Source organism: Neolamprologus brichardi, chromosome 7, assembly GCF_056152115.1.
Source record: "Neolamprologus brichardi isolate AB-2024 chromosome 7, ASM5615211v1, whole genome shotgun sequence".
Lineage (NCBI taxonomy): Eukaryota > Metazoa > Chordata > Actinopteri > Cichliformes > Cichlidae > Neolamprologus > Neolamprologus brichardi.
In genome coordinates, this window is record NC_142110.1 from 48,276,865 (window position 1) to 48,296,002 (window position 19,138).

At 37.3% G+C, this 19,138-nt stretch overlaps 1 protein-coding gene across 1 annotated transcript in view; it reads right to left on the minus strand.

The window, feature by feature from the left end:
• Positions 1 to 19,138, minus strand: part of brinp1 (BMP/retinoic acid inducible neural specific 1) — a 108,491-nt gene that overhangs the window by 67,281 nt on the left and 22,072 nt on the right. Inside the window, exon 2 of the mRNA XM_087843754.1 lies at positions 15,343 to 15,610. Coding sequence (XP_087699880.1) covers positions 15,343 to 15,560 — 218 coding nt within the window. The 5' untranslated portion in view covers positions 15,561 to 15,610. The remainder of the gene's footprint in view (positions 1 to 15,342; positions 15,611 to 19,138) is intronic.

Genomic DNA, 19,138 nt, shown 5'->3' on the forward strand with positions numbered 1-19,138 from the left:
GGGGTAACAGTCCATTTCTAACAGCCAATCAAAGCAAAGGTATTAACTGCTGTCTATCAAATCACTCAAGTCGAGCCCATGAGTTATATCAAGATACTTTTGCACGTTAAAAAGAGATGCTTCCTGAGGATTGGAATGCATGCATACTTACTGTTTTACATGAGAATTTAACAACTACTTTTAAAAATACAGTGTTTATGCAAATGAGCTCCTGCTCTGATAATGAGCTATCAAAACAACCATTAAATGAAAAACAGAACACCAACAGAAATAGCAGTGATCTGTGCTCCCAGTAAAAGGAGGCTCTGACATAGGCAGGTCATTTTGAATTTTGCATAATTAAGAGTAATGGGACAGAGGTGAGAAATCTTATCAAGTCTTGCAATGTATTTACCTCTTTACACTTACTCTGAACAGAAAGGAAACCCCATATGATTGATGTAGCTTTTTTTTTTTTTAATGATGGGGTTTTGGTAGTATGAGCCAAATGACTGAGAGTGGAATAATGCTTATTAAAATTAATGAGTAAATTGTCCTACACACTGGGACTTTGTTTTATAGCATTCTACTTTGTTTTGTTTTTTTACACCCATTAAACATTCCTGAGACATTGTTGATTGAATCTTTGCCACACTGTCTTTACAGAGAAATGCTCAGCTGAGTGATAGTGGTGCACCATGAGGGCTCAACAGAAAATGCTGGCAAAGTGCTAGGACGGGGGGAGACTTTGATCCAATAATGGAAATTCCCCCATGAATGACTTTGTGAAGCGATTCTGTCTTCCCACACAGTATTGACTTATTCTCTTTTATTCTGTACGTGGTGTTCTCACACAGTAACAGTGCTGCATGATCACATCCACTCAGATATGATATCTTTTCAGTGATATAGGATAAATGTTATTACATCTAGACCAATATGTGGCCCAGCAGGCTTTATGAATGTCCATATTTCAGAGACTGTCTTCTTTGAAGACCACTTGAACAAGAGGCTTTCATGAGTTACAGCTTGCGGCTTATTTAATTCGTCTAGTTCATGTGATTAACCAGTGATCCACACTTTAGAGTTGATATTGTTGGAGTTTGACCTCTAAAAGGTTGGACACCATGGTTGTTCTCACCCAAAGCTGTCTGTGTCCCTTTCTCTGTTATGAATTTGCTAAGAGGCTAACTCCATTAAGCTAGCCTCTTTACTGTACTTCACTAAATCTTTGTGCTTACAACGCTCTCATTTCCCACTTGTGCCAGCAGTCCCAGGGTCAGACCTACATGAACTGCCGAACAGATCGGCCATAAAGTATAACACTGTTACCATTCTGAACCTATGTCTTTAAATTGTGGGATAACTAATGGACAAGCAAAATCATGTCTTAGCAGTTTAATGTTCTGACAGATAAAGTGCCTAATAGGTTTTATCTATATGATCCAGCTAAACTAGGGTACAAAATACACTAATCATCAGCAGTGCATTAACTCAGATTTCCATGTTTCCGCTCCCTGATGGGCAATGATGCCAAAGTATTATGTAGCATTTTGACAGAATATACGGGAAAAAGGAGGCAGAGGAAGGGGTAGGAAGATATTACCGATAATAAAGAGGCAAAGCTTGGCAATAAATCAAATAGACAGAGATACAATTGAAGTCCTGCATGAATTTCAACCACTGAGAATTATTCAGAATAGACAAAATCTTAATCCTATGCTCCAGTGCACAGTGAAGGACTATGCAGAGCTGTTTGCTTGTTCTTGATTTATTTATTTACTCTTCAGTACATGCATAGGCTGGATTTTTCCCTTCTTTTTTAATAGAGTAAATAGTATGGGGAAATTGGAGGAGTTATACGGAAATAGTGGTATACCATCAGAGAGTTCATATAAAAAACCCAAGAGACTTTTCCTTGCAGATAGATTTAGATACAATTAGGTGTTAAAAGTGAACCAATTAAAATTAACTGTGAGTCAATTAACTGTCAGGGTTAGGGTAGTTACAATGCCTGATAATCCAAATGTACTTATGTACTATTCTATGGATGTATATGCCCTCTCACTGGCTGTGGTGTACTGTAGTATAGCTCTAAAACATTATTGCTGTATTGTAATTATGGTTTTGAATACAAAAAGTATTATTATTTTTAAAAGTATTAAAGTAGTTGTAATTTGTTGCTATCCTAATGGAATAACAGTAGGGAAAATCAACAGTGCAGGTTGAATATGTTTGAATATGTTTTGGTAAAATAAAACCAAAAATTCTCAGTCTCCAAAAGAGGAATGCTTCAAGATGCAACATCATGCGTGTTCCTGTAGATGTCATCTGTGTGAAATGTTTGTATTTGACTGGTAATGAGGACAGTGAGATGAAAAAGTACATAATCAGTTGTGAAGGAAAATTATATCAGCTGTGATGTGCAAGAGCAACACCCAGCAACTGAAATGCAGTATTAGATTTTTTTATTTCTCCGGGTAGATTTTGCTCGAGCTAACATAATTCAGTTTCACTGCTATTTTTTTCTAAAGCAAAATCAGCAGTAATCTGCACAGAAAAGTCAGAGAAAGGGAGGATAATGAAATACATGTGTTTTTCTCAATCATTCTTACATGATTGTGGAAATGATTTTTCATCCATTCTTTCCAGTGAATGTGCGGCTGTTGGAATAAAGCCTCTCAGAAAATCATTTGACTCGGTCATGATTTTATTCACTTCAGTGTCTGCAGAATAATGGGCTGACCCTAGAAAATAATCTCAATAGTTTGGGTCAAAGTAAGGGGGAAATAAAAACTATAAATTGAATTAACTTGTAACCACAATAACAGTTAATGCAATGAAATCTGCTCAGTGGCAGCATAGTGAGAATGTATACAAAAGTTATTTTTAGTTGTTTTTTTTCATAGAAATAAGTTTCGAAGCTATAAAATCATACTCTTTATTTACTGAAAGACAAAAATAAATAAATAAATAAATAAAAGCTTTCGAGGGCTATGCCATAATACCTAAATTCCATCTCCATATTCACATGTAAGCTTCTCTGTTAATAACTATTAATTAGAGCATATCAGCAAATGGAACATGATTGTCTAAATGGAATATGATTGCTGGTATAATAGCTTTGTTAGTACACTTTGTAATTGTGATGAGGCAATGAAATGAAAATTGATCTAATCAAAAACAATCTCTTAATTCGCTTTAATCTCAAGAATTTGATGGGACATTGTGCCAGAAGCGAATGCATGGGTGAGTGACATGAGCATGTGTTTGAATCTAATTAACTGTGTAATGTGAGAAGTACTGCTGATGAACTAGTCTCAATGTGTGGGCAGGGAAGAAATGGAAATTATTACTAGCTCACGCAGCATACAACTGGATGAGAGAGAGCGCTTGCACAGAAATGAAAGCCATATAGAATCTCTAAATATCTTCATAGTCTTATAAACACATTTTCTAGATTGCTATCCTTTGTTTGCGTGTGTATCCACCTGACATATAAAGTCCCTTTGTATGCAGATAATAAAACACTTCATCATCTGCTCTATCCTGTAAACAGTGACAAACAATGCTCCCCTACTCTACACGTAATGAAAACCTTCAAAGGTCAAAACATTCATGCAGTAAAAAGAATCAGCTGGTATTGTTAGATGCCGCTTACTGTATCATATCCATTTACTGCTGAACTCAGCTGACCCCCTATTAACTGTCAGTCACAGCTCAAATTAAAAAATAAAAGCATTATGTTGATGGTTTTTGCAGACTGCATTTGTTAAGAGTGTAATGGATAGAATTACTAAGCTAATTCATTTCTGTAATCCCAATGATCTTTTTACCTGCTGGAAAAAAATATTGCAATTTACCTTCCTTATTCCATCGAAATTGCCGTGTGAATGAAGAATTTGAGACCAATTTGAATACGGTTTAGATTTTGTCTTGCAGTGATATAAATAAGTGATAAACTGTCGCCTTTATGAGAACTGCAAATAAAACTGTGACGAATTTTGAGGCAAATAAGATGTTTCAGGATATTTTTTTAGCACTTTGGCCACTATTACGGCTCTAAAAATAAAATAACTTTGAATTAATATCACCAGCATTTACCTTTTAATATCACGTAGGTTGACAAACCAAGGGGGGAAACAGATAAACAAAATAGATCATAGGTTTTATAGTGAAAAAAACAACATGCAGGAATTAATTCTTCTGTGTCATCTCTGTGTCCTTTTTTAGACACTTGACCTCCAGTTAAAAGTACTTTTCTCCAGCGCTTTGAAATCATACTTCAGCTAGATATCATGTCACAAGCATGCGCTTGTCAGTAGTCTTTAATATCATTCCTGCTTCACTGCTTCAAGTCTGAAAATGAGAAACATGTCATTACTTGTTAAACCCACTTATCAGGCCTTTGCTATGTGAGCCCCAAGAGATGAAAACAACCTTCCAGAGGTTGTCAGGTTAGCTAACTCGGTGTCCTCCTTCTAAAACTTCCCTTACACACACATTTTAGTAAAAGAACTATTCTTTAAAGCAAATTGGCTTTGGTTTTATATTTGCGAAGAATATGTACAACAACATGCTTTCCCTGTGCACAGATGCTTCAGCACCTCAATAAATGCATGAAATTAACTGATTTCCCTTAGGTCAGCTTAATCTTTAGACTCTCTAACGACAAACAGCGCGTACGGTTTTATCTACAAACGACAGAGAAAATCTGAAGGTATTTATGTTTTCTACTGATTATAAAAAATAGGCTGAATGTTACAACATTAGGAGCATTTTAATATAAGAAAAAATATAAAGACTAAGTAGTGACAATATCTAAACAGACAGTTTCATTTCCCAGCAGTATATCCAGTCTTTGAATGATCATGAATCCAATTTGCAAAACAGCTACTTTAAAAATAAATTGAGTACATGCGTCCACTGGTGGTGTATCCCCTGGATCACCATGCAAACTGACACAATATTGCAGTAGGTAGCAAATAAAAGCCCACTTGAAAATAATTTTAGACATGTAACACACAGTATAAGAAAAACCTGTGATGCTACATTTCTAAGGCAGCCCAGATAACAAGCCCAACAGATTCAGTGTTTTGCTGCAAGTGAACTGACTCAGATGTTCTGCAGGAGGCTGAGAATAAACCTTTTTTTGTGTTTGTGTAGGTCACAAAAAAAACACAGGGAAAAAAAAAACACCAAAGCTGTGTGCTGACTACAGGACAGAGGGGTAGCAGAGGAAAGACACCTCTGATGAGGTGTTTTAGAGAGGCGATGCTGTGCACTGGAACATATTGAGGTTGTGTATTTCAGATATTCAGACTTTATCATACAGTATTTATCTCTTGTTTGTTAAGTGAGTAATTTTGCTTGCGATTATTGTTGATTAGAACTATTATTTGCAAGATAAACGGCAAATAATCTTGAATTCATTCTAGCATTTGAAAAATGCAAAGATACAATGACGATACCAAAATATTATTTAACTGAGTCAAATTCCGGTTCACTCAATAGAAACAAACTACCGTAGAAATAAACTACTGTCTCTGTACACATCCACACAAATGTTTTCTGTTCGTTTGCTTGATTAGAGCTTTAGAGCTTTTCTCTGTATGTTGAAGGCTCTTTATATTTGACTAACATTTCTATCTTAGCTTGATTGTGCTATCCATGTTTGCTCTGTTACATATATATATAATTGGATTTTAAATTCTTAAAACACAAATGAAATGTTTCAAAATGCAGTTGGTGAATACTTTAAGTTTATGAAGTTTATGAATCTTACAGTCAGCAATAGTGGGCCGTGTGCTTTAAACTGAAATCCACTCCCCAGAGTTTGTGTCCTGGAACTTGTATTAACCAAAGTGAACAGCTTCCTTTGAGCATCTAGTGTGACTAGGCAGCGTGGATCACTACATCAGAAAAATAGTCATTCGATGCATGGTTGCGCTGTTATCTCGTCTTCAGTGCTTGTTGCTGCCTGTTGATGTTATATTGCCAGTCTCAAGGGAGAGGGGCACAGGCGTCCCACACAGTGAATTAGTCAGTACTTAACCCTGACAGTTTCTTCTAGCCTCCTGTTTCCCCTCTAATTACCATCCCTTCCTAGCCAGTAATTAAGTCATCCCACAGCGGGGGCTTTTTACCACTAGGTTGGAGAAGGAAAGTGGCATAAAGTCCCTCCCCAGATCAGCTCCTGTTGATTTTCCCAAACCTATATAAAGCTGAAAAATGCAGATCAACGCCCAGTTTCTGCAGTACTCCAGTGATTGTAATTGCAATAGCCCCAAGATGACTTTGTGTTGTGTGTGTACGTGTGTGTTTGTGTCTTCCAAGTGTGTATAAAAGAAACAGATTAGAGTAGAGGGAATAAAGACAGATTAAAGTTAAACTGATATTTTCTGTGCCCCACAGTAAACAACGCTTCCAGTGTGTCTGTCACGTAAAAGTTTTTCAAAAGAAGTTTTAAAAAGAAAATAATTGCTCATTCGATGCACAACAGTGATAATGGCAACTCGAGAGATTTTAGCAGTGCTGGATTTTCAGCTTGCCTGATTGGCTGAGACGAGTGCTCGAAATCCAAGTGCTGGAAGTCGTTACTGCTTCAGTCAGCAAATGGGAATTCGTGTATGCTGCCAAAGCACGAGAAGGCAGCCAAAATCCTTTTGGTGACAACATGTTCGTGAGTCATCTAATTTGCTCAATCACTAAAGCATCACTAGGAAATGTGAAATATTTATATATACATTACAGCATTTATCTGTGATTTCTTTTCTTTTTTTTAACGTAGGCAGCCAACTGTGGAGAGCTGTCAGAAAGTGAGAGATGACTTGCAAGTGGAATCCATGGCTGGACTTGGGAACATTGCAATTACATGGTCAGCATCTTAAACCTTGAGGCCACCTGGATGCACTTTTACTGTGTTCTGCTCAATGACAATACAATAGAACAGGTGACATACGGCTTCAGACTGTACACAATAATACTGCAAAGGTGCAATATAGCGCTGTTCAATTGTTGATTAACAGAAAAAAACAACACTAAGCTCTCTTTTTGCTTCATATTGCAGGTGGCATTGTTATTTATCTTATTATGTTTTCTCATCACATTCATTCTGTCTGCGCACACAGTCTGTCATTATTAGATGGTCTCTGTCACTGCCTCACAGCTAAAAACAATAAATGAGTAGCACTTACATGAAAAAAGTGTACGTGTATTGGTAGAGAAGTGCATGGATGAATAGAGATAGCCGAAACGCGACGCAATTTTCTCCTGGTCCACAGAATCTGTGTCTAAGTGAATGTAAGTTTAAAAAATTTTGGCAGATGAAAAACCCATCATTTTCTAAGTAGAACCATGATTAGATGCAGAGAATGTGTTAATAATGCAGGTTTTGGTTGTTGTTGGGCTTTTTTGTTTTTTTGAGTGCTGCACTTTGCTTCATGGTATTTGTGAGTCATCTGAACCACTCCAGTGCATCTGTGTTCATCCTCACCTTGGCTATGACCTCACTGCCAGTTTACCTGTCTGCTCCCCTCTTCCTTGTTTTGATACTGAACTCAGTGGATCCCCTTCAGTGTCTCTAACACTTATATACATTTTCTTTATCACAAACTTTTAGCACCTTCCTGTCTCTCTGCCTAATGGCAATCCAGACCCCTCAATGTCTCTGTCCTCTTTCTTCAGTCTGTTTCATCCTTCCTGACTTCCCGTCTGCCTCCCTCCATCACTTCCTTTGGCTACAGCATGCTGAATTAAACATTTCTGCAGCCTCTCTCAGCAAATCTGCCGACTACATCAAATCCTCCTTTGCTCACTCTATCCAATTACAGATGGCTCATCCAAACTAATTCGAAACCGGAGTTGGACAAATGTAACACCTTTATATATTTTTAAAAAACAAATGAGGTACATATCAGCACATTTAAATATTCAATCTTGATGTATGAGTGAAGTTTTTCTTTTAAAATGTACAGATGTTAAGATATTGCAATTGAAAAAAAAAACATAGGGGTGGGAGTGTGGTCCGAGATTCAGAGCTTTCTGTTTGATGAATTGTTTAATTTTAGAAACGGAGGAAAATGAGTTTGCACATGCAAATTAGAATAGCAGATTATTCATTTTAGTGCTGATCAAGTGGTCGTCTAAAAACTGATTACATTTAGGAATAATTAACACCATGAAGGAAATTTCCTTTGAGAAGTATTCCTGGTAAATTTAATTAAATAAAAGCCTATCGTGGTTGCAAACCCTAAATCAAACTAGCCAAACTGGGGAACATAAACTTGAAAAAAAGAAGGAAAAAAGCCAAACAAAAACAAGCTATGATGGTGATCATGGCTCAGTGCAAATTCGTTTTAGTTGTTATGTTTGGTATGGTGAAATACATGATATTTAATGATAACACAGTTGAGCTCCAAGCTACTCATATCATTAAATGTGTATCCTTTTGTTATTAGCTAGGATTAGTAAACCATTAGTGACCTGACATAAGACCGCGTATAATTCAATAACTTTTTTTTTCACTCAGCACTCAGCTCTCTGAGATTCCTCAAAGTATTTATCTGCTTTTGTAGAAAGAGTTTCGTACAGTATGATGAACAAATGCTTTAGTGGGAAATTTTGTCATATTTCTGTACGACCTTGTAGTCAAAGTGTTGTTGCAGACTCACTGTGGAGATGTGTGTTTGTCTAATTGCCACAGTAACATGAGAGTGCTGCAGCTGCGTAACAAAAACAAAGCATTGAAAATAATAATGCCATTTGGAGTGCACAGCACGTAATATTGTCTCGGAACAGTCAAAATATGTGTAATAAGTCGCCAAAAGGGAAATGAGACTCGGTGAGGAAATCACACATGTAGCTATGACACTTTGGCGCAAGTAGTTCTCCAAACCAAATTTCCAACTTGGAAAGCATGAGGATCTCTGGGAAATTATTGCCATTGAGCTCCTGCTGCCACAGGTAAGGAAAAGAGAAGAATTGCTACGTTTACCAGATGCTGATGGTTTGTCCAGATGTCCAGATTTACAAGCAGCTTTTACTGCTGGATTATCTTAACAGTCAAGAATCTCATGAATTAAGGAACAAAGGAAAAACACTTGCAATAAGAGGCAAATACTTTCATGTTTTCACATGAACCCAAGCACACAACTTTGGACAATGTCGAAAAAATCAGGTCAGGACACTGTTTGAAGTTGCCCTTTTCACATGTAGCTCACAACAGGAGATATTGTGCTTCAGAGGCATTCTCACTACTGGTTTAGGTGCCCACCAACAAGCTGTAAATTCTTTAGACACTGACTCAATAGGGTATTGCACAGACTTTGTAGGCAGCCGAAAGCAAGTTTGATTAAGATTCAATCTGACTGAGCAGGACATTTCTTAAATAGAGCTTTGACCGATGATGATGAGACAGATGTAGGGCTGGAAGGGACGAAAGTACAGTGAAAGTGGGTTTTATAGTGTTTTTTTTCAAAAGGCTTTACTAAGTCAGTATAGAGACAGAGTACAACAGAGGAGTGCAACAAAGAAAATCTAAATTTCCTTTGTGAAATAAGTTATAATACTTGTGTTCAACATTTTTGAATCAAAGTCCAAAAATTGAACTTCCTTTGTTATGAGATTTTAATTTAATTTAGCATAATATTTTCGCAGGTCACTGCAGGATTTAGATCGGATCCTTGGATACATTTTGAGGGTTGCTGAGCTCTGACTTAGTGACAAGAGAAGCTCTATCAGACCTCTCTATTCATCCTGCACAGCTTTTCACAGTACAATCTATGAGAGCCATGCATTTTAATAAATATTTTTTATTCTAAATAACAACCCTCATCCTGCTTCTTTGATTACAGTGCAATGCTGATTTGAGGCCTTTAAAATGCATTAATGGCTACCAGATTTGCATTTATATTGGATTTTTTTCCCCCAAACACGCAAGAACCTGAGATTGAGCTCTGCGAACAAAGACCAGACAGAGAACACGCATCATCTGAAACACATTCGACCCTATAATAGAGTACAAGCAGGAGCACGAGTGATGCTAGTGTGAGCAAAACAGGCCATCGAATTTCACCACTAACACCTTATTCAGCTGAGCTCTGATATAAAAAACTGTATGCAGCCAGCAGTTAAAGTGGCTTTTTTGACCAAAATACAATAAAGGAAATATATATGACAAAGAGTAAGATTCTGTTTAAAGACTGCAATCAGCAGGGAGAGAGTGGCGACAATTACTCATACAAAGAACACTCCAATAATTTCTTTAAGACACATAAGTCTAGAGGGAGCGGATAATTGGTGCCTTCCGGTGTGTGTGTCTCTCCCCTTGAAGCGGCAATGACCTTTTCAGAGCACTAGACGCAGGGCTGGAACCTTCTAATTCCGTGTTTATCCTTCAAATTAGGCACACTGCCCATGTTATTAAAGATGGGGGAGATTTGTTTGTTGCTGATCAGGTTGGCATTGTCCACACCGCGTGCCTCCGGGGTAATCTCTCTTGATAAGTGAACCCGAAAGGAATGGATGCTTTGTCTCTCCCCAAATCTGATTCAACCACTTTCCACCACTAAATTGTTGAGGCAGAGAAAGTCCCCGGGGAAATTTACAAAGCGATTCAGTCCTCATTGGTTGTTAGAGCAGAGCACGCCTGGGCAATCATGTGCCAAGCAGGACCAAGGCTATGTATGATTTCATTCCAAACAAACACTACATCAGTCGATGTCACTCCACCTTCCTGGTTGAAGATGCGCTAATCACTGAAATTATCTGAAGGTCGAGGTTGGAATGATTAAAAGCTCTTGACCTTTGGCGACAATTTCATGCATTCCTCTTAAATACTTTGGGGTTTTTTTTTTTGCAAAATGTATATGCTGTGCCTAGAAATATTTCTCATTTTTGTACACTAATAGACAGCATAAGATCATTTAAATGTCAGACGGAAATAAAAAGGATCTATCAAAGTTTGAATTGTTTACAGATGCCTTGTATAGGTATGGATAGTTGATTGTTTTAATGAGAAACACATCCTTTTTTCATACTTTAGGTTTAATTGACTTGTCATGACGAAGGGGATATCTAGAACTCACGGCTGAATTTGATGCCACTAATGGTTTGTTAAGTTTGAAAAACAACAGGAACCACCTGGGCCCACCAGTAGTCCCAGAAGCACCTGACATACATACACACACTCTGTTTTAATAAATCACTGCAGCATCACAGACAGGACTCGACGGCTGTACAGTGTCTGCGGAAAGCAGCTTCTGAAGTTTTGCCTCTGAGATTCATGTCTCTGTGCAACATCCTGCTCTGTCAAGTTACACATTATGCAAATGCATTGTTTACCGTTCATGTGACAATATCAAGGAGTGAAAGTCAGTGGGGACCAAGGGCTGTGGCAAGTTACCAAGTGAGACGAAGGAAAGCGAGACAAGCAAGTCTGTGAAAGAACTGCCAAAGAATGAGGCAAATGATTCTCTTACTCTGTTTGCAGTCTTTCTATAATTCCGACTTAGCAGACTGTAGGGGGATGATAGGAAATCAAAGCACATCGTTCTGAGAAAGATAGATTTAAGCCATCCAATTTTTGTACTTTTGCTTCTTCGTGTGAGCACTGAGGAGGCTGGTGATGTAAAGCGACAGAATGTATGTTGCATGTTATGGATTATGTTGCAACTAATGAATGTCAAACTCTATGATTTGGGCATAAATAAGTAAGTAGTGCAAAATTAATATTTAATTGAACTGAACTGATTTGAACTGGGCTGAATCAAAGTGAACTGCAGTGCAATGAGTTTAATTTAATCGAGTGAATAATACATTTTTGTGGGCCTAATTGCTCAGTCAAACTAGAATAAAAATAGGATATTAACATTCGTGAGAGTTTGAAAAATTAGTGGTTGTGTACAGAATTGCTGGAATTGCTGAGGTCCTGGGACAGATTGGCAACTAGTCCACGCTGTACCCTCGCCACGAGGTTAAGTGTGCAACACCCTTAATTTCTGGGTGATTGCTTTTGATCGCAAGGTGATTGCCCAAGTCACCTTTGTCTGAGGCATCTTGTCTCCAAACGCAAATGCAGCAAATAATGACCATCTAATTCATAAACAAAGACAGATCTATCAGAAAATCGATGAGTCCAGCTCATCTGTGACATAAGTCTTTGCAATAGGGGACTCGACTAACCTGGCTGCCAACTAGTTGTATACCGGTTATACTTCTATTTAAAGCAAGCTTGCCAAGCACCTATGTCCTTTTGCAGTTAAATATTTTTGCAGTTAAACAAGAAGTTGAAGAAATTGAGCTGGTATTTCTCTAATTATGAATAAGATTTGAGTAAATATAATGGGGAAAATGATTCATTATTCCCCTACTGAATTTGTTAGTTTGCCCACTTACAAAGACATGAACAGTCTCCAATTTTTATGGCAGTTTCACTTTACTAGTGAGAGGCAAAATATCAACCACAAATCCAGAAAAAGCACATTACATAAAAATTATGAATTGATTTGCACGTTATTTAGTGAAATAAGTATTTGGTCTTTAAGCAAAACATAGCTTAGTACTTTTTGGAGAAACCCTTGCTGGCAAGCAAAGCAGTAAGCCATTTCTTATAGTTTGTCACCAGGTTTGCACATATCTCAGGAGGGATTTTGGCCCATTCCTCTTTTTGATACTCTCAAAACTCTCCCTTTAGCTTTTTGGCTGCCCCTTGTCGACTTCAAGCTTTCACACCCTCCTTTTGTGTTCTGGCTGAGAGAAATAGGTTTGTCATCCAGGATTTTATGGTAGATGGCCCCATCCATTGGCCTCTCAATGCAATAAAGTTGTCCTATACCCTTATAAGAAAAACAGCATAAGGTTTCCACATTTGTGCTTGACTGTGAAGGATAGTATTCTTTGGGTCAAATTGAGCATGTCTCTTCCTCCCAACATGGCGGTTCAAGTTGAAGCAAAAGAGCTCAGTTTTGGTTTCATCTGACTGCACCATTTTATGCCAGCCCTTTTCTGAATCATTTAGATGTTCACTGGCAAGCATAAGACAGGCCTGTACATGTGCCTTCTTAAGCAGAGGGACCTTGTGGACTTTGCAAGATTTCAACTAATGTGTTATGTAGTTCTGGGATAATCCAACACCTTTCTCACATTCTCATGATCATCCTCACCCCACAAAGCAAGATCTTGAATGGAGCTCCAGAATGAAGGTGACTGACGGTCATTTTATTTCTAATTCTCAACAAGGTTTTTGCTGTCTTTGAGCACATTACAGCCATGTGCAGGTCTACAGTCTTGCCTCCGACATCCTTTGACTGCTCTTTGGTCTTTCCCATGGTGGTGGAGAGGTTGTAATGTAAGAAACTGAATCTGTTGACAGGTTTTCTTTTATGGACATAATGAGTTATGAATCAAGATGATGAGTATCTGTATTTGACTGATTCTTTGTGATCTGTTTGTCACACGGTTTGAAGGGGATCAAATACTTACTTCACTCAATGACATGCCAATCTATTCATAATGTTTATGGAGCGTTCTGTCTGGGTTTTTGGTTGATGTTCTGTCTGTCTCAAGTGAAATGAAACTACAATAAAAAAAAATAGAAACTGTTCATTTTTTGTAAGTGAGCATGCTTGCAAATGTATCAGGGGATTAAATAATTACCCCCCCATCCCCATCATTTGGGGCTTTTATTTTACCAGTTTTATAAATTATTTAGATTATCATAAAGTTAAAAATTTGTATTTCAATTTACTAATACAAAATGGCTCACAACATTACACAATATTTTCACTATTGCAGAAGAACAGTGTGGAAAACCTAAAAGATTATTTTTGCGAAACAGGTGGTATTAGTTACATTAAAATTAAAAAAAGTGCTAACTGTGAAACAGACTGAACCAGCCATTGCCTACATTTAAAAAATAATCACAGAGTTACTGTAAAAGTACAGCAGTCAAAGTTTATCACACCATTCACATCTGCCTCTACTTTTCCTGACCTGCATCTCTGTCATCCACTGTCCACACTGCTCAATCCACACCCCTCCTCAGCCAGGCTCATCAGGCTGAAACCCATCCGATTCGGCTGCTCTGCTCTGGATTTCACTCTTTATTTCCTAGGATTAGTACTCCACACTCTGGACTCTCTGCTCAGTTCAGCTACAGTTCCCCTGCTGCTCTGCACAGCCGGTAACTTGCTCGGTTCTCCATGTGTACCGTCACGCGTTCCCCCACTGTGACCCAGCTCAACATCCCATTGGTGACCTGTTTTGCCCTGCAGTAATTATTCTTCTTTTCTCTTGATATACACTTCACACAGTCTTGTAAGTGTACGAGTAAGCAATATATGTTGCTAAGCAGTTTGGCATGCCACAATTGCAGTTTTAAATGAATTTCTGTGGGGTCAAAATAACGTCCTTGAAGTTTCTAGGTATATGTGGCTGCATTTTTTCTTTTTATCCCACAGACCCCAAAAAATGACTTAATGATAAATAAACTAAATTTAGGAAAAGTTGTGCAGTATGTTGATGGACTAATTTTAAAATATCAATTCCAACCCAGTTGGTATTCCTATATATGTAGATGACAACAAATTTACAATTTCTAATGATTTATCACAATTAATCACCATGTGATTCAATTCAATTCAATTCAATTCAACGGTAACCTCATGACCCTTTATTTCTTAACGCAAAGACCTAAATATATTATAGAAAAAAACACCATTCAGATGACCCCCTGTCAGCAAAAACTTGGTGATGATGGGAAGGAAAAACTCCCTTTTAACAGGAAGAAGCTTCTGCTAGGATCTTGCTCAGGGACGGCCAATCATATACTGCATTCGGTTTGCGGTGAAAGGAGGATGACAGGACAAACAGACTGGATGTAAATGCCAAGTTTTGCCTATGTTATTGTAGGGTCAATATAAAGCCCCTTGAGACAACTGTTGCTGTGATTCAGTGGTATGTAAATAAAATTTAAATAAATTACATTGAAAATTAAAATTCACCAGAAACTGATAGCTGACTGACTCCATTCTCTTGACTTTTCTGGTGTCTTAGCACTAAAGTCATTTTAGGAATACTGCTTCAACATTAAAAAACCTACTCTGTTGTCTACAGTGTATTGGTCTACAGTAGCAAGCTAAAGCAAGGAGTCTTATCCGCACCTCATTAATATAATAAAACAATTTCACAGGGGTGAGACAGGCTGCATCTAAATATAAAAAAGTACACTTAATGGGTTAAAGATGTACAGAGTTCAGCTTTTTGCAACTAAAATCTCAAAATCTGAAAATAGCAAAGCCATAAAAAAGACATTCCCCTAAAAAGCATGAGTGGCATCAGTGCACAGGCTGAAAGTGAACTCACCTATAAATTTTATATCTAGTCGTAAATCCTTGGCGGAATCTTTCCACAAAGGACAGATAACTCCGAGAGTGGTGGAAAGGTCCGCGGTCAGAGATGAGCCAGTCATATTGCTTGGTGACATGTTGTTCAGTGGCCAACGGATCCTGGCGGGAAGACTGAACTGTTATATGGTCCCATATAAACAGGAAGCAGATGACCTCAATAAACCTCCAGTTCATGCTTTTTTTTAAGCCGCTCTCTGTTCATTCTCGCTCCATTATGTGGAGACCTGATGGGAGAGAAGAGCAGAGGGAAGGGGGGGAAGGAGATGCAGAGAAAGAGAGTTGTTACATGACAAAGTCTATTTTAGCGGTACAAGAAGATGTCATAGAGTTAGGTTAATTGTCTTGTACGGAACAAATAAGACAGTGCCCTTGTCATTGTCACTTCACTGTGACATGGTGTATATTTATTTTCTGCTCTTTCTTAGCTTTGCGCCCCCTTCATGTCTGGATTTTTTTTCTTTGTTCTTAGGAAAACATGCACATTCTGCCTCTTCATACATAGACTGTTTTTTGTTTTTGTTTTTTATTAACACTTTCTCCAGTTATGTAATAGCTGTCATTATAATTTCTGACAGGGTTAGCGGCAACTTTATGACTTGATATGACACTCATCCACTAACGTGCAAGATCAACATCTCCCTTTGACCAATGGTGGCAGCTATTACTAGAAGAAACTTTCAGTAAGACCACTGCTTTTGTCATCACACAAATCTTATTATTACATATAATGTTGTTCTGTAAATATGTCACAAACAATACACAATAAAAGCAAAAGAATCAATAGGAAAAGTTCATCTAAAAGCACCAGCCAGAAACCTGCCTCTCATCGGGAAGCATATACATAACACATGCATGCTATAGCATTACTAACCCAGTTTAATACTTAAATACTGCTAAATTAAAAGTGGGGGAAAAAAATTTGGACATTAAAAATTATTCATTTTCTCCTTGTGCTTTTGAATGAAAATATCTATTTGACACTGAAATTATGCCTTGCGGTTTCCGATAAGAAAAAAAAAAGATTTTCATCAGTAATTGCATTTAAGAACTCTGGCCCCTGGCCGTGGAGCAACAGTGTGCTATTAAGTGCTACTCTATGCAAAAATTTCCCCTCCCTTCATGGTTTATTACACAATAACACATCATAAAAGAGCAGGGAAAATTTAATGGGCCTAATCTTTTCCAGTTAAATACATGATGAACTGCTTGATTGCCAAAGTTAAACTAATCATAGTATACGGATGGGGAGAGTTTTTTCTTTTTTTAAATTATTATTATTATATTTCTTTTTCTTCTGTCACGTCGTGGCTCAAATTAGCATGTCAGTTAAATTAATTCTATATTTTTTATTATTTAAACAATGTTTCATCTCCTTGCAAAAATACTGATATCAACTGATATAACTAGCAATAATCACACTGCCATATTTGAAGTATAAGCTGATTGTAATGAAATTTCAACTTTCCTCCAATAACACTTTATTTCCGTTTTAATAGCAGTCATGTTTTATGTTAATTACGTTAGACTAATTTGAGCTTGGCTGTCAGAATGAAACAATATAATGAGACAGAGAGGGGAAATACTGACCAGGGATTAATACTTTTGTGATTGTGCTAAAATGGGCAGTGAGCATTTTTGTAATGCCATGTCAAAAGAAAATGTGAGAATTTTCAATTTCATATATAAATTAATTTTTTTAAACAGTTTATAGGAGTGCTGTCTGCATACAGCAGTCTACTTTATAATTAATAACAATTCTTTAATGAGTTATGAGTTATTGTTATCTGAGACCTAAATGCACATCCAGCACGACAGGCCAATAAATAATGGAAATGACAAATCAAAGTTTCTCCATTTTTAATTGCACAACTAATGTAGAGACAAATGCTGTTTGCATGATGCATTTTCATGAAAGTTTGTGCGTAGCTCTTTGTGTACATTACTATGGTTGGAGAGTGCATTAATTCCTTCACAAATGTGCTTTTGAGTTATTCATATACATAAAATCAGTGGATATTTTTCCTATAAAGTAGCTAGTATAGTGGTTTTCAGATAAAGGCTGACCTGCTGTGACGGCTCTGTGCATAACGCTCATGGACGTTTTAAAGTTTTAATTTATTACTAATTAATTAATTAGAATTAATTATATATTCTGGTCATGAATGAATCAAAATGCAACTAAATTGAAAATTGGTAGAAAGTAATATTACTATTACGTAGTTAATAGGAATATTCTATACTGTATAGCATGTGTATTTTCTGTATACTGTATATACATATAACATTTCATACATGTGTATGTATATGTTACATACACCAAACACAGCAAGCATAATTTGGCAAGTTGGGGATTTGTGAAGAATCACAGGATCACTGTACAGTAAAAATGTACATCTTCTTCATGTACAGAATTCACCTTAGATGTCCTTATATGGCTATTTATTATATTAATGACTAACTGGTTGTCTTTCTCACTATTACTTACTGAACACTTGATTTAGTTACTTTGTGCTCTTAGCAGTTGCACTACCATAAAAACCATGTCTACAGCTGACCCAGTACTCTGTCATTTCCACCACCTGGAGCATTAGTCTGAAACCTCTTAGTGAGCGCATTTACATTCATATGGCCACCTGACAGAGTTAATCCTCAGTAAGGTTTATTCATACGTAGATAGCTGTCTCTCTTGTACTGTCAAAAAAAATTATCTCACGACAGATTTTTTTTCCTGCTGGCTTTGTGAGTTTCCCATCTGAACATTTTCACACTCTGTACTAAAATGTATTACCTGATAAAACTGAGTCTCGACCGAGCACAAGTAAGTGGTTATACTAAATGCTGAGTAACTATGTGTAGTCGGTCAATTTATATTAAATTTCTTACGATGCTTTTTATTAGTAGTACTGTGTTAAAATAATAGTTTACGCATTGACTGTGTGAAGCCTTTAAAATGTGAGGGCCGCGCCTTCATGAATCAGTGCTCATTGGTGAAAAGCAATGTCCACATGGGGCAAGGTGATGGACTTGTGGTATTTGAGGGGCTGAGCCATGTGGTGCAGTGAACCAGCTGCACAGCTGGAAATGTGATGGGATTAGGAATCAGATACACTCTTTTTTGAAGGTTTAAAAGTCTTTCAGTTTATATGTGAAAGCTATAGAGAGCTTTTGCCACACAAACATTTCTCCCATGAACACGCTTATGCTCACGTGCATGAAATGCTGATTCACAAGGAGCAAATCAAAGTAAATAAGCCACTAAGGACGGTGATGTTAAATTAGCTTGGGAGGAGATAACATACTTGGTTAATCACTATTACCCAGGTCCTAAGAGAACTGTTCAGTGTAGGAAACCGATGAATGTCATCACAAGGAGAGCCAAATAATTTGGAAGAGAACCACAGGGAGGGTTTAACAACTGGATGGGGTGTCAACCATCCAGTCCCTCATTGACAGAGAGATACTGGATGCATTTGCATGCACTAAATTCTGTGAGGGAATATGAGGATTTTGAGAACAAATATCAGAGATAGCCTTAAGGCAAGAAAATACAAATGGCACACTGTCATACATCACAGAGGTCTAGCTCTAATAACTTACTTTTAGGATTATGTTAGACTGTATTTAAACATTACCCACAAGAGAAAATAAAACATCATGCCCTCACTGATGATTTTTTTCAGACATCTCATAACGATTCTCCACGTTTTGATAGATAGATAGATAGATAGATAGATAGATAGATAGATAGATAG